At 41.0% G+C, this 12,784-nt stretch overlaps 1 protein-coding gene across 2 annotated transcripts in view; it reads right to left on the bottom strand.

Annotated features, from left to right (window-relative positions):
* LOC108935522 (contactin-associated protein-like 2) overlaps positions 1-12,784 on the bottom strand; it is a 300,803-nt gene that overhangs the window by 45,877 nt on the left and 242,142 nt on the right. For both annotated transcript variants that reach the window (XM_018754213.2, XM_029254781.1), the window contains exon 16: positions 1,895-2,065. In XM_018754213.2, the coding sequence (XP_018609729.1) occupies positions 1,895-2,065 (171 nt within the window). The remainder of the gene's footprint in view (positions 1-1,894; positions 2,066-12,784) is intronic.

Here is a 12,784-nt window from a genome sequence, read left to right on the forward strand (position 1 = left end):
CTGTGCTTGACAGCGCTGAACTCCCCACTCAAAGGCGCTGGCCTCAACACAAGGCTCCTCCAGTGGTTGAGATTCACCCTTTGTGACTCGGAAGTACAATAGGACGATGCCGCGGAGAACTTCATCACACATGCGTCCACTGATCACAGGTGGCCGAAATGCCTCAGCAATATTATCCTCGTGTGCCAACAGAGAAGAAAGATCAATATCAAAAATATAACAGTTTCTAGTCATTCAATACCTGCATCTGATTTTTTTCACACTCCCCTTTGGAATTCATAAGCACGTGGAAAAATATAGAAATAAAGGTACTCAAAACATAAACTATCCTTTGTTGCAAAAAAAAAAAAAAAGTAACCCATTTGTCTTGATGTACACCACCTCTTTTTCATAAGCTTGCATTTTAACAAGCAATCTTCAGTAACTTATAAATATGGAAATATGGTGCATCAGTCTTCCCTGTTTGTAGCAGGGGAACACTGACAGGGCGCCGTGGTAACGTTGCCAGTAAACACGAATTTCAGGAAGCAGCAGGAATACCTGGGCGTCGCACGGAGTGATAAGAACTAATGCTCCGCCGGCTTTTCACCATGCTGATGGCGCCATTCATATTTGATACATCCTATCTGACTTTAGCTCCAGGCAATTACAACCTGTGGTGCAAAGTCCTTGGCCCACATCTGCAATGGCAATACAGTCAATATATGCATAATGTGTGGCAACTTCCATCTCTCATCTCCGGTATTCAGCGGTAAAGTCGCGTGATTGATGGTCTGCTGTCACTGACACCTGAAAAAGTAGCTTGTGAACCATGCTGACTCCCTTCCCTGCCATCCTTGTGTCATATCTTTGCTTAAAAAAAGGCTTTGCATCCTTTTCCCAGGCCAGCAGCAGTGGGACAGCCGGTTGGATATAAAAATAATGAGGATTTTTTTGGAGGGTTGCAACAACACTTAAAAAGCGAGGCACGTGGCAGCTCCGCATCCTCGACAAGCACCTCGGGATGGCCGGCGGCACAGCGAACGCAAGGGGGGCGGGAGGGAGGTCTGCCAACACTCTCCATCTCGCAGCTAGTACTCGGCGGCGGCCTTCAGGAGACAGGCCAACCCCCGACAGGATCGGGCCAGAAGATCCCTCTGCAGGTACCGCTTTGAAAAGCTGGGGACAAACTGTGCCGAGTTACTGAAATCGGAGGCGAGCGTGACGTCCGGAGACGCTCTCGTTTTTCGCACCTTTTGCACTTTGGGACCCGTCTGCACTTTCATACGTCGCTGATGAGAGCGCGTTGTCTCTGTGGAGACTGAAAGAGTAAACGACTATGTATTCTGCACGGGATTTGAGAAAACACTGGGTGCCGTTGCTTGCGGGATTATCCTTTGTGCTGCAAACTGCGCGGAGGAAAGCTGCTCAGGCGCTGGGGATGGAGCGGAAGCTGCGAGAGCGAGATATTCCCCCAGCTGCTGCCTTCCGCGTTTTGAATTCCCGTTGATATCAATGCCCTCCGAGTAAGCGATCCCAGGATTCTAGCGCTCGTGTACGCTGCCGCTTTGGTAATCCCTTCTCTCCCCTTCAGAATAAAAGCTGATTCGGATAAATAAACATTTGTAAGCAATTACGAACTCTGTTTTAAGTCTGTGTTTGTTCTCGGAGAAAAGCTGTATTCAGACTTCACAAAGAACAATCAATGGAACAGTACAGAGGAGGGCCTGTTAATCAGTCCCCCAAACGGATGCTGAGATACAACAGAATGCAGCCAGGCCCAGGGGAAGACATCGCGCCCGGTGCCCACTGCACAGCAAGTGCTCAATTGCCCGGCACCCCTTTGCAGTGCTAATCACCAACTACACTTATGGCGAGAGCGGAAGCTTCCCGAACGCTGGGTGTGGAAACTCACACTTCAGCTCCAGGCGGATGAAGTCGGTGTTGCCCAGATTCTCGAGGAAGACGCCATAAGGAGCGGAAGTCTTGAAGTAGAAGGAGATGTCGGCGCTTGTCTCCCCTTGGAAGGTGGAGAAATGCAGGTAGGAGGAAGGTGTGTTGAAGGATGCTGCGTTCCAGTAATTTCCTGTAGGAAAAAACAACAGCGCAAACAAACACAGTCATTAGTGCGTCTGTGCACGAATGATCTCTACACCCGTGCCTTAAAGACAGGCACCACACACCGCCATGTTATCAGACGTCATTGGTCCCTGGACAGCCTTTCTCTGAATGTCCCGCTGCTAAATTACTAAATTAGCTTGACGATGAGAAGTCCGTGTTTTCAGACACTCAAAACACAATTAAGTTTACGCACGCCACGGAAGATTTGCTAAAGACTCCTGTTGAAAACCTATTAGGCAACGCAGCTTTAATTCCTTCCTCTGTCAAATTATGGTAGCGTTCAGGCAATAATGGTCCAAGGCTGGTGAGCTCATCCTACCCTGTTTGCCCAAAGTCTTGCAAGCCCCTTGCTTAACCTCACCCAGGCAGACTCCGCTCTCCGCTCAGCCCCTCACGTCGCCGCTTTGTTTTAATTACAGGCTTCACACAACTGATAGGTTATTTATTGTCACCGTGCACCAAGGCAAATTTAAGATTTCACTCAAGAGTCAGCTTCCACAAGAAAAGAGAACATCAACAACACACTTGTTTGTTAGATCCGATGTCGCCAAGGTTCAGCCCCTCCGGTGAGAAATCAAGCTGTATCTGCATTTCCTGCTTGTAAATGAACTTCTCTTTTAAAGTACCTTAAACTTCCTTCCTTACATGGCAATCGGTTGAGAGACCTGTCAGGTCAAATAATGCAAACGAACGCAGGAAACCCGACAATGAGGATAAAAGAGGAGGACAGGAAGTGAGAAGCAATTTGGGGGAAACTCCTTCTTCATTCCAGCGGTCGGCCCAGATTCCTGGCCTGAGCTGCAACAGGAGGGCAGGAATTGATCGCCACTGCCCTTAAACGCGGAGGGATAAAAAGAAAAAAAAAAAAGATGCAAATCATTATTTTAGACCACTGAGGAAAGCAGAGGGATGGAGGGAGGGATGAGCTGTAGAATGGTTAAATCAACTTAGGATGAACTTTCTCATTCGCCACCATAAATGCTGTATCGTGCAGATGACAAATAAGAGCAACTTGAGACATATTGATTAAGAAAATGGACCTTTGACCACAAAGAAAGATCCTGTTGTTGTATTCCTGAATGAAGAGTGCGGAAGGATAAGTTATGTACTGTAATTCATGTTGATTACTTCCATCTGCAAATATGACATTTTACAGTTTAATTCATCACTGACTGAGTCAATATGACTGGATATGACTGTGTGTCAGGTAAACAAGTACACTTAGAATGTGACTCAACCTAATGTCAGACAGTAAGACAAACTGAAGAACATACTAGTGAGTTTCTGAATGTCAAGTGAATTTTGAACATTTCACAGAAAGTACATTTTCTTTAATGGTATTCTGGCTCCACCACCTTTGCTTACTAATTTTACTGCCTTCACACATGCAGAAATAAACTCAGATCCTTATATAAGTGTGGGTTTTGTACTATTGAAAGTAGCAGTTGTTGGAGATGCAAGTGTTTCAAGTATTTACTCATTTATGTGATGCTTTTCCCAAAAGTGACTTATAGTGTTAAGCTACTTTCAGCTGACTTACTTAGAGAGCTGAGTAATTTGAGGATAAGACCCTCACTCAAGGGTACTATACAGGGAGGAGAAATGTGAATCCAGATCCCTCAACTACAAGGCAGTAACTCTAACCATGATACCATTCGCTGCTCATGATCTCCTGAGATGTCCAAAAGTACAATTTACGGCATGGCTGACACGCTTATGGTCATGTTGGAGTCTCTGCTAGCAATAACTTTGGGGGTGGTGGTGGACATCTCCTAAAATCCATACAGACATATATTCTTACTCAGACATATTCTTTCTTACAGGGACATAATTGGGGCATGAAGCTATACCATACCCAAATAGCACATACAGCACTTTGTATGGACCATGCAGCCTGCTTACCTTGTTAAGTCCGGGTTCACACCTCTGGAGCTCTTATCTTGTCTCTAGGGGACATGCAATGGCCCATAGCAGACACACATAGTGAATGAGCCCTGCACACTAAGATGAGAATAGTCTATACAGGCTAGTGATGATGTTTCCCCTAGTATCTGAGTAAGGCTATCAGGTACACCTCTGTGACTGGCAAAGTGAGGTCCTAGGGTCCACAAGGGAGATGTTGTCTTATCAGAAAGACCCAGAAGGCCCCTCAGAGCGATTATCGACTGCCCACTGTGGTAGGACTTGCATGCATTCAGTTACAAACCGTGTGCTGCATTGCCTCCCTACTGTGAACTGATTGCTTCCCACCTCTTGCTTTTCAAACTCAATTTTTCAGAATTTGACAGTGATGTCCCAATAGGAATATTTTTCTCTCCTTCCAAATTAACAAGCTTGGAGAATGAGCCTGATCAATTAGACAAACCACGTGTGCGTATTTATGGTATACTGTAAGGTACAGAACTCAAAGGACAGAGAATGTGGAATCAAAACTTTTCACAGACCAAAATCAGAGCAGAATCAAAATCAGAGGTGTGCAGACATTCACATGTGACTACAGATCCATCAAGTAAATGAGGCGATCAGTTGATATTATTCCTATAACCGTAAATGTTCACATGTAAAGCAGAATCAGTCCACTTCCAGCAAGTTAGTGTGTTTCAAAGCACCAGTTTCTGGCTGCTGAATGAATTTTTGCTTGGATAAATGGATGGTTACAGTATGAATTATGTTTATTCTGCTTTCTCCTCAGAAAAGAGTCCCTGGTACACAGGGAGAACAGGAGTAAAAAGCTGAAGGCACTCCATTCTTTACTTTTCAGTAAAATACAGGGTTTGTGAGTTGAAGTTCGGCCAGGAACAAAATGTGAATGCTGTCTTCCTGAACCTTGTTTCCTCTCTTTCTTTAGCAGGATAAGTCCTTTGTATAATGGGAAAAATAATGAAATTGTGAGCAATGGAAGGTAAGTGGTGAGTTTCTGAGAAAATCAGTGATTAACTGTGCTAATGTTTAATTATTTTTGTGCTCAAAGTTTGTATTTACTTTCGTAAATGTGATTTAATTGATTTTTGTCTGAGCAAAATTTTAGTGTGCTGTATTGATTTGGAGGGGGTCTGTGGTGGTGCAGCGGGTATGTCTAGGGCCCACCCTTTGGTGGGTCTGGGGTTCGAGTCCTGCTTGGGGTGCCCTGTGATGGCCTGGCGTCCCATCCGGGGTGTGTCTCCTCCCCCTCCAACCCTGTGCCCTGTGTTGCTGGGTTTTGCTCCAGCTCGCTACGACCCCACTTGGGACAAGCAGTTTCAGACAATGTGTGTGTGTGTGTGTGTGTGTGTGTGTGTGTGTGTGTGTGTGTGTGTGTATCGATTTAACATTGTGGGAAAAAATAGGGAGAGAAACAAATCAATTTATTTGTACTAAAACCCATCTTTGTTCAATTTAGAATGATGACTGATGTAATCTGAAAATAATCCAGTTGTGAATCTTTGAATGAATTACTTTAAAAAGTGTGAACTCAAATGAAATTTTAAAAAAGGAAGGTATGAAAATACATTTAAAATAACAGTCTAGTGCTTTGCTTGTCTGACATAAAGGCAGAAGTATGATCTCATCCACATTATTCTTATAGATTGAATATAGACATGTCAGACTCACTCATTGGTATGCCAGGATATTTTTGTTCATGGTAGTGAGAATATACAAGTCTCTAATGTGAAAATGAAAATCACTTCATATTCATAGATGTTCCACTGCACAGAGCTTTTTAATGTCAGTAGTCAAAATGCAAAGTGTCTTGAGTGCTTACTCTCAACAACAATATATACAAGTGTGTGTAAAATTCCGTTTATTCCATTCAACTGATATGTAAATGTGTGTAGAAGAAAGCTAAAGGGTGATAAATGACAAAGTACTGTTTGTGTAAATGACTTGCTGAACAAAAAAATGACCCTCAGCAGAAGAATTAGTAGAGCCTTCTTCAAGCTGGGGATGTTTGGGAGATAAGACTGTTAAACACGAATGTTAATGTATGAATATTCTCATATGGTCCATTTGCATTTATTCATTTAGCTGATGCTTTTCTCCAAAGCAACTTACAATCTTAAAATACCTGCAATTATTTACCCATTTATAGAGCTGGGTAATTTTTACTTGAGCACTTCAGGGTAAGTACCTCGCTCAAGAGTACTATAGCAGAAGGGGGAGTCAAACCTGCGACCTTTGGATATGAAGGACCTATTATGCTATCAGCTGCTCTTGATACAGTATATAAAGCCCCTGAAAATAAAAAGAAGGATCAAATTCCTGGTTCGGCAAACATTGTATAATTTTGGGGAACTTCTGTTTCTCACTACTTACTTCTTACACACAAGATTAGTGTAATTCTTCTGACAACCTCGTAAAATGACTGAGTTTTCTTCGACATGAGCGTAAACAGCAAATAAAAATGTAACTGGAAATAACTGTGAAGTAACTACGATAATTTCACGTGCCATTTAAAATGCACCTTGCTTTGTGTCGTGTTTCCCAGGTTCTCCTCAGAGACTTGTTGCTGGATTTGTTAAAAGAAAAACACAGTGTACAGATAGATAGATAGATAGAAAAAAAACAAAAAAGACGCAACTCGAATACAGCCAGTTCTCGGTCTTGACAAAAGAAGCTGTGTTTCTGAAACACACACACACACGCACGCACACACACACCTGCAGCTGCCGATACTGAAATCGCACTAACCCAGCTGACCCCATTCAGCAGGACCGCAGCCATTTCCGAAACAAAGGTTTCAGGTCCACTCCTGCCACTTCCACCAGTCATCTTTCACTAAAGTATATTTTAAAATTCAATAACTGCCAGCATAAAATTACTGAGGTGCCAAGCACAAAGGAAGACATTTATTCATGATTTATTGCGTTAATCACGTCAAGCCAGCAAAACACAGAGGCAAGGGGTGTCTAAAAGCTTTGGTTGCTCAACAATCTCTCTGCCACCATACAGTACACTCTCAATCCACTCCGAGCATCCTTTTTTTAAGCTGAAAAAAGCTAATTTGTTTTTACAGCAAACTGAGTATGTTTTGGAGAGAGCAATGAGATTTAAGTGATTTTCAGTTAATTACATATGTTTGAGAGAGGTTGCAACAAAAGCGGGATCTGAATGGACTCTATTAAATGAATTGCGTAATTCCGTAATGCATTAAATACTGTATTTCACGCAAGTGCATGAATAAATCATCGAGAAGATAAAATCATGCTGCAAATTGCTCTTAACCACCATGTTAAATACAATAATTAAGAAGATTTGTGTGTGCGCGTGTGTTATGAGGAAAAAAGCTCCAGCATGCAGTAAAACAGTGGTTACAGTGAAGCAACAAAAGGAGGGATGCGCTTTGATTTTAATTTAGAAAGTGCACAGATGCTGTTTGCCTATCAGGGCCAAGAGACTCGCATGGTGTCTGATGTGTGTTAATGAGTGGTGCCGAGAGAGGGAGATTCACAAGTTTCGAAGCAGAAGAGCTCTGTTAAAGTCAGAACAAAGTCGTCCGTTCGCCGAGGTCACCTGGAAGGCAGCTCGACTAGGGTGTGAGTGTGCATTTCCAGATGGCGGTCTTCATTTTCAAAGATACATCCGTTTACCTGAAAGGTACGCTCTAATCAAAGTCCAAGATGTTTTTATAGCCAAGGACTGTACTTACAGTATTAGAGCTGAAGAAAAAGCCCACTTTCTGGTTCTGGAATGGTTGAAGGGGATAGGGATTGATCACTGTACAAGTGAATGACCCTGAATCTTGGAAAGATTTTGCTTATCGTGATTAGTGGCAAAGTAAAAAACTAATGAGAAAAAAGTGAAAAATAATAATAATGCTTCAGGATGCAAAATGCTATATACTTTAACATGTAGATAGATAGATAAATAGATAGATAGATAGATACCAGCCAACGATAAATAAAGTCAAATAATATTATGGCGATAAAATGATATGCCAGGATAAAGTTGAAATGGAACAAAGGTGAACTATAAACGCTTCAGAAAAACTATCTGTGTCCAAGTGTTTTTCCAGTACTCTCGTGTACTGGTTTACGGACGTCAGTGGACCTCTGGCACAACATACATGTACAGTATGTAACAGTGACAGTTACTCATTCCTATTCTCATTTTGGAGTTTTCAGTCATACGCAGTTCTAGAAATAACAAACAAACCCTATATGAATATATAGTTTCACCGATTTCTGGGAAAATAAAGCACATACATTCAATATGTATAAAAGAAATGTCCATTGTTTAAGTGCATGCAATCTGATTTCTCAAGAGAACACTTGGTGATATTATGTTTCCAAAAAAAAAAAAAAAACTTTAGATTCAGACCAGACTTCCTTTTAACACTCCATTTCTCAAGTGTTTTACCTCAAACTAGTTTTAAACAAGGGAAAATAGAGAACAAAGATGTGCTGCCCTTGTATAATTTGTGGGACTGATACTCGCTCTAAGAGCAAAGCATCTTCCTTCCCCATTTCAATTCCCAACCGAGAACAAGGCAGGCCATTCCATTAAAATACTTACAGCTGTAAATTTTGATGCTCTTACATTCACTGTGTACAGGAGTAGGAGACGTAAATACCACTTATATTCTTATAATTTTGTCGAAATTGAAACATTCTCACCTTATTCATCTCACCACACTGCCCATCTGTAGTTATTTGGGCCCAGTAATATTTCAAATAAGCATTTCGATCAAAAAAAGACAATAACAAATTATAAGAACATTTAAACAGTGTCGGGTTAGCTACAAGTTAAATAAAACAGAGATAAAACATAGCCTTTGTTTATTTAAAAAGAATACAACTAATGTTTCAAATAATTTTTGCATTTTGATATATAGTGTACATATCCAGATACTCTATTTTTTTTACTTTTAATGCTCAGAGAACTATTCCAACAGCACACAAAAATGTTGAAAAGAAAAAAAAATTCTAAACTGTCAAGATGTCAATCAGAGCGCAACCACTTCAGCATGTGGTTGTCGATTAAATGACAAAAAGAGGGTTCAGCGGTAACACCGGGCTCCCCTGACAGACCCGACTTCTACAAGCATAACACCTATTTGATAATCATATCACTGAAGATTGTAATAACAGCGCTAGCATTTCTATACTAGCCTCTCCTGTACAGGTCTCAGGCAATAAAGCAACCAATAAATCAAAATCTCATTCATTTACACACGGCTCTACAGCTATTTTGTATTATTAATAATTTGCTGTTTATGTGATGCTTTTATGTAAAGTATTTTACACTTGGCTATGTGACTCTGTACAAATGGCTACTGTTACTGGAGTACTATGATCACTGGTGCTACAATACTGATTGTGAGAGGGGCCTGTACCACCACCATAATCTGCTTATAAAACCATGTTTTTACCCTTTGTGCTACCTCCTTCCCCTGTACTGTATGAAATGCAAAGTAAACGTGAAAATAATATTAGTAGATACCAATGTATACATGGTCAAACAAACCATTCAAACCCTAAATGTTAATACTAAATTTAGTAGTATTAGAGTGTGATTGTGTGTTTGGGCAAAGGGTTATTATACTTTCTATTTTGGCTTAGAGTCAATTGAAGGGTAGTTGGCATTTACATATCTCGCTGGGTATGGCCAGGGGTTTGGCTCCCTAAACTCTGTTTGCTTTTACAAGTTCCACTTAGTTGTCAGGATTTATTTCTGGAACAGAACATACAACTTTGAAGGGAGAATTTCAAACATGTATTTAGTTTTTTCCTACTGGATTAGCGTGTAAGTTAGAATGTTCAGGAAAAAGAAAGGAAAGGTAGGTAAAGAAATTGTAGCTGCAGAGTTTGAGGTAAAACCAGTTTGAGTTAAAACACTTGAGAAATGGAGTCTAAAATTATTTTCTCAGTTGTGTACAGCACTGATGCGATGACTATGTTATTAGCCCACTGTTGCTTACATGTGTTGTGTATTCTCTACATCTCAGAAGTTTGTTCTTTCAGTTTGCCAAAAAAAGTGCTGGAGAATCAGTGCTGCTTCTCTTGAGCTAATTGCACAGGAGAGAATCTGAAAAAGGCAAAAGATCCACTGTTTCCTTGTCTCTGCCCTCTGACAAGCCTGCCGTCTCCCATTTACACCAGACAAGCCCAGAGCACAAAGACTCAGTGCTTTCTGGGAACGATCAACCCCCAAGGTCACAGCGACCTTGACATTTCAACAGATCCAGTCCAACATTCACCAGGGTGATGGAGAGGCTGACGCAACGCAAAGAATTTACAGCACGTCACAGAAGTCGATACCCCAAAATGTTGTTTCACTCTTTCATGTGTTTGAGATGACATGTTGCCTTGAAGCCTTTGGATGAAGAATCAGATGTTTGTTTCCAAGACTGTAAAGTCCTTGGGTCTATAGGCTAAAGAACAATTCTTCTGTTAACTGATGCAACAATAATCCTTTGTTATATCAGTCCTTTCAAGCATACCAAGGACATTCGTTATTAAGAAAGCAATAAACAAAAAAAAACATTATGAAAGAAGATCAAAGGTGAAAAATAATACATGCAACTGATGTCAAGGACAGTTGCCATGACTGTTTGTTTATTCATATTTAAAGAAGATTTTGAAGTAAGTTTTTTGTGTGTGGGTCTGCAAGCTGTAGATGTCAGTCAAATAAGCATATTTTTGCATCACTAGTAGACCTTTCCATTCCGAAAATCATGTACCATTCCAAAAATAATGACATCTTATAGATAATTCATAATATACGAAGTATATTCTTCCATCCATTCATTATTCAATAACCACTCATCAATCAATCAATCAATCAATCACATACACAAAAGGTAATTTAGATTCACTGATTCACAATTTGGACTATAGGAGGAAGTTCATGAAAAATGGGGAGAAAATTGTATGAAGATTAAGCAACCTTCAAAGCCACATTCAAACCCACAGCCTGAAAAATATAAGGCACCAGTGCTACCTGTTGTGCCATTGAGAGCTCCTGTACTAAATACAAATGGATAAATGGTAGTGTAAGATGTGTGTCAAACATCACGAGTGTTTCTAATTAATAGGATGAGAGTTCAGTGTGACAGTTTTATAAATAGATGTTATATGAATAAATGTATAAATATGAACAGCTGGTACTGTAGGAGTTGGAGGTGCTGGCTTTGAACTCCAAGGTTGCGGGTTTGAATCTCACCTCTGGCTGTAGTACCCTTGAACAACATACTTACCCTCAATTGTTCCACAGTTTCTTTTTTTTTTTTTTTTTTTAAATTACCCAGCTGTACAAGTGCGTAAGAAATAGGAGGTAGATTAACATTATAAGTTGCTTTGGAGAAAAGGGTCGGCTAAATGTAAATACTACGTAACCTTATGTAGGTACATAAGGTTTGTTTCTCTTAGAAGGTGAAAGGGTTTACACATTCTCAAATTACTTTTTACCCACAAAAATCGAGATATGCAGTAGTTTCCTGGCTTCAGTTATTACAAAGACGGGTTGATTTTCAGCATTTTCAGCTGTCAGCATGGAAATTCCAACACTGCTCTTTCAGCACTTCTGAAACATCAGATTTTTTTTTGACCCCTGACAAACAGGAATGTCATGGAGCTCTAGGAAGATGGGGGGGCACTCCAGAATGAGGAAACGTACTGAATAGTAATGGACCAGCTGCCACCAGCGGACACCGTCCCTCGATCCCTCAGTAGGCATGGGCCACTGGCAGGGTCTGACAGAGTACTCTTGTACAGCCGTCATGACGGGGGTGACTCGGGGGTGACCCCCACGTCTTCCAGCACTTCATTAACAATGTGATATATGACAACCAAAAGATTCACATCCCCAAGGTCGAACCTAGACAAATGACTTGTCTGCTGATGGGCCTACTGCCTTTGGAGACAATAAAACAATCACAGGTTTCCACACATCTGCTTTTTCCTCGTATGTGTGTATGTGTGCGTGTGCATATATATGTGTATATGTGAGCACATTTGCATGTCTGTGTGATGCAATCAAGGACATTTTGGTAGTGACCTTTCCTTTTCCTTCACAGAGAATCCTGAGAGGAACGAGTACCTCCTCCTGAATCAAAGCGCAGCAAAGCATCATGTCTTTGGGACTGATTTGTCCTGTAGACTTCTGTATAATAAAACCATGTTCTAAATTTATCTTTGCTTAACCACACAATTCCCGGGTAACCATGGTAGAATGCCCAGAAGGGGTGGGCGTCCACTGGTACTAGGACTCCCAGAGGTTCATTGTTCTCCCTGTTTGTGAATGGGAGTTTCCGTTTTCCTCGCCACTGTTGCCAGCTGACTTACGCTATTATTTGCATGTATTATAAGGATAATTTTGGATAATTTTCAGTAACCTTGTTCAGCACTTTGTGTCACTGTAGTGTCTGAAAATAAATTGAATTGAAAACTGACCCTGTGTTGTACTGTGTACTTTTATGCTAATATTGTGCCATAATAAGGAGTATTATGGTAGTCAAAGCACACTATACCAGTGTCTGAAAAGATGCACCATTGACAATGGTAAGATAGAACCCAACCATAGCAAATGGCCCATTGTTCGAAGGAATGAACAGTCTGAATCAGTCTTAAGCCGTGGTCTTACGGCATTTGCAACTGTGGCAGTGAGTGTTTCTTGTATGTGAGACGTCTCTTTTCACAGTCATTGTTGAAAACGAGCAGAAGCATGCCCCCCATGCACCTGCTTCTCAAAGTTACCTGGAACAACA

This window comes from Scleropages formosus, chromosome 9, assembly GCF_900964775.1.
Source record: "Scleropages formosus chromosome 9, fSclFor1.1, whole genome shotgun sequence".
NCBI lineage: Eukaryota > Metazoa > Chordata > Actinopteri > Osteoglossiformes > Osteoglossidae > Scleropages > Scleropages formosus.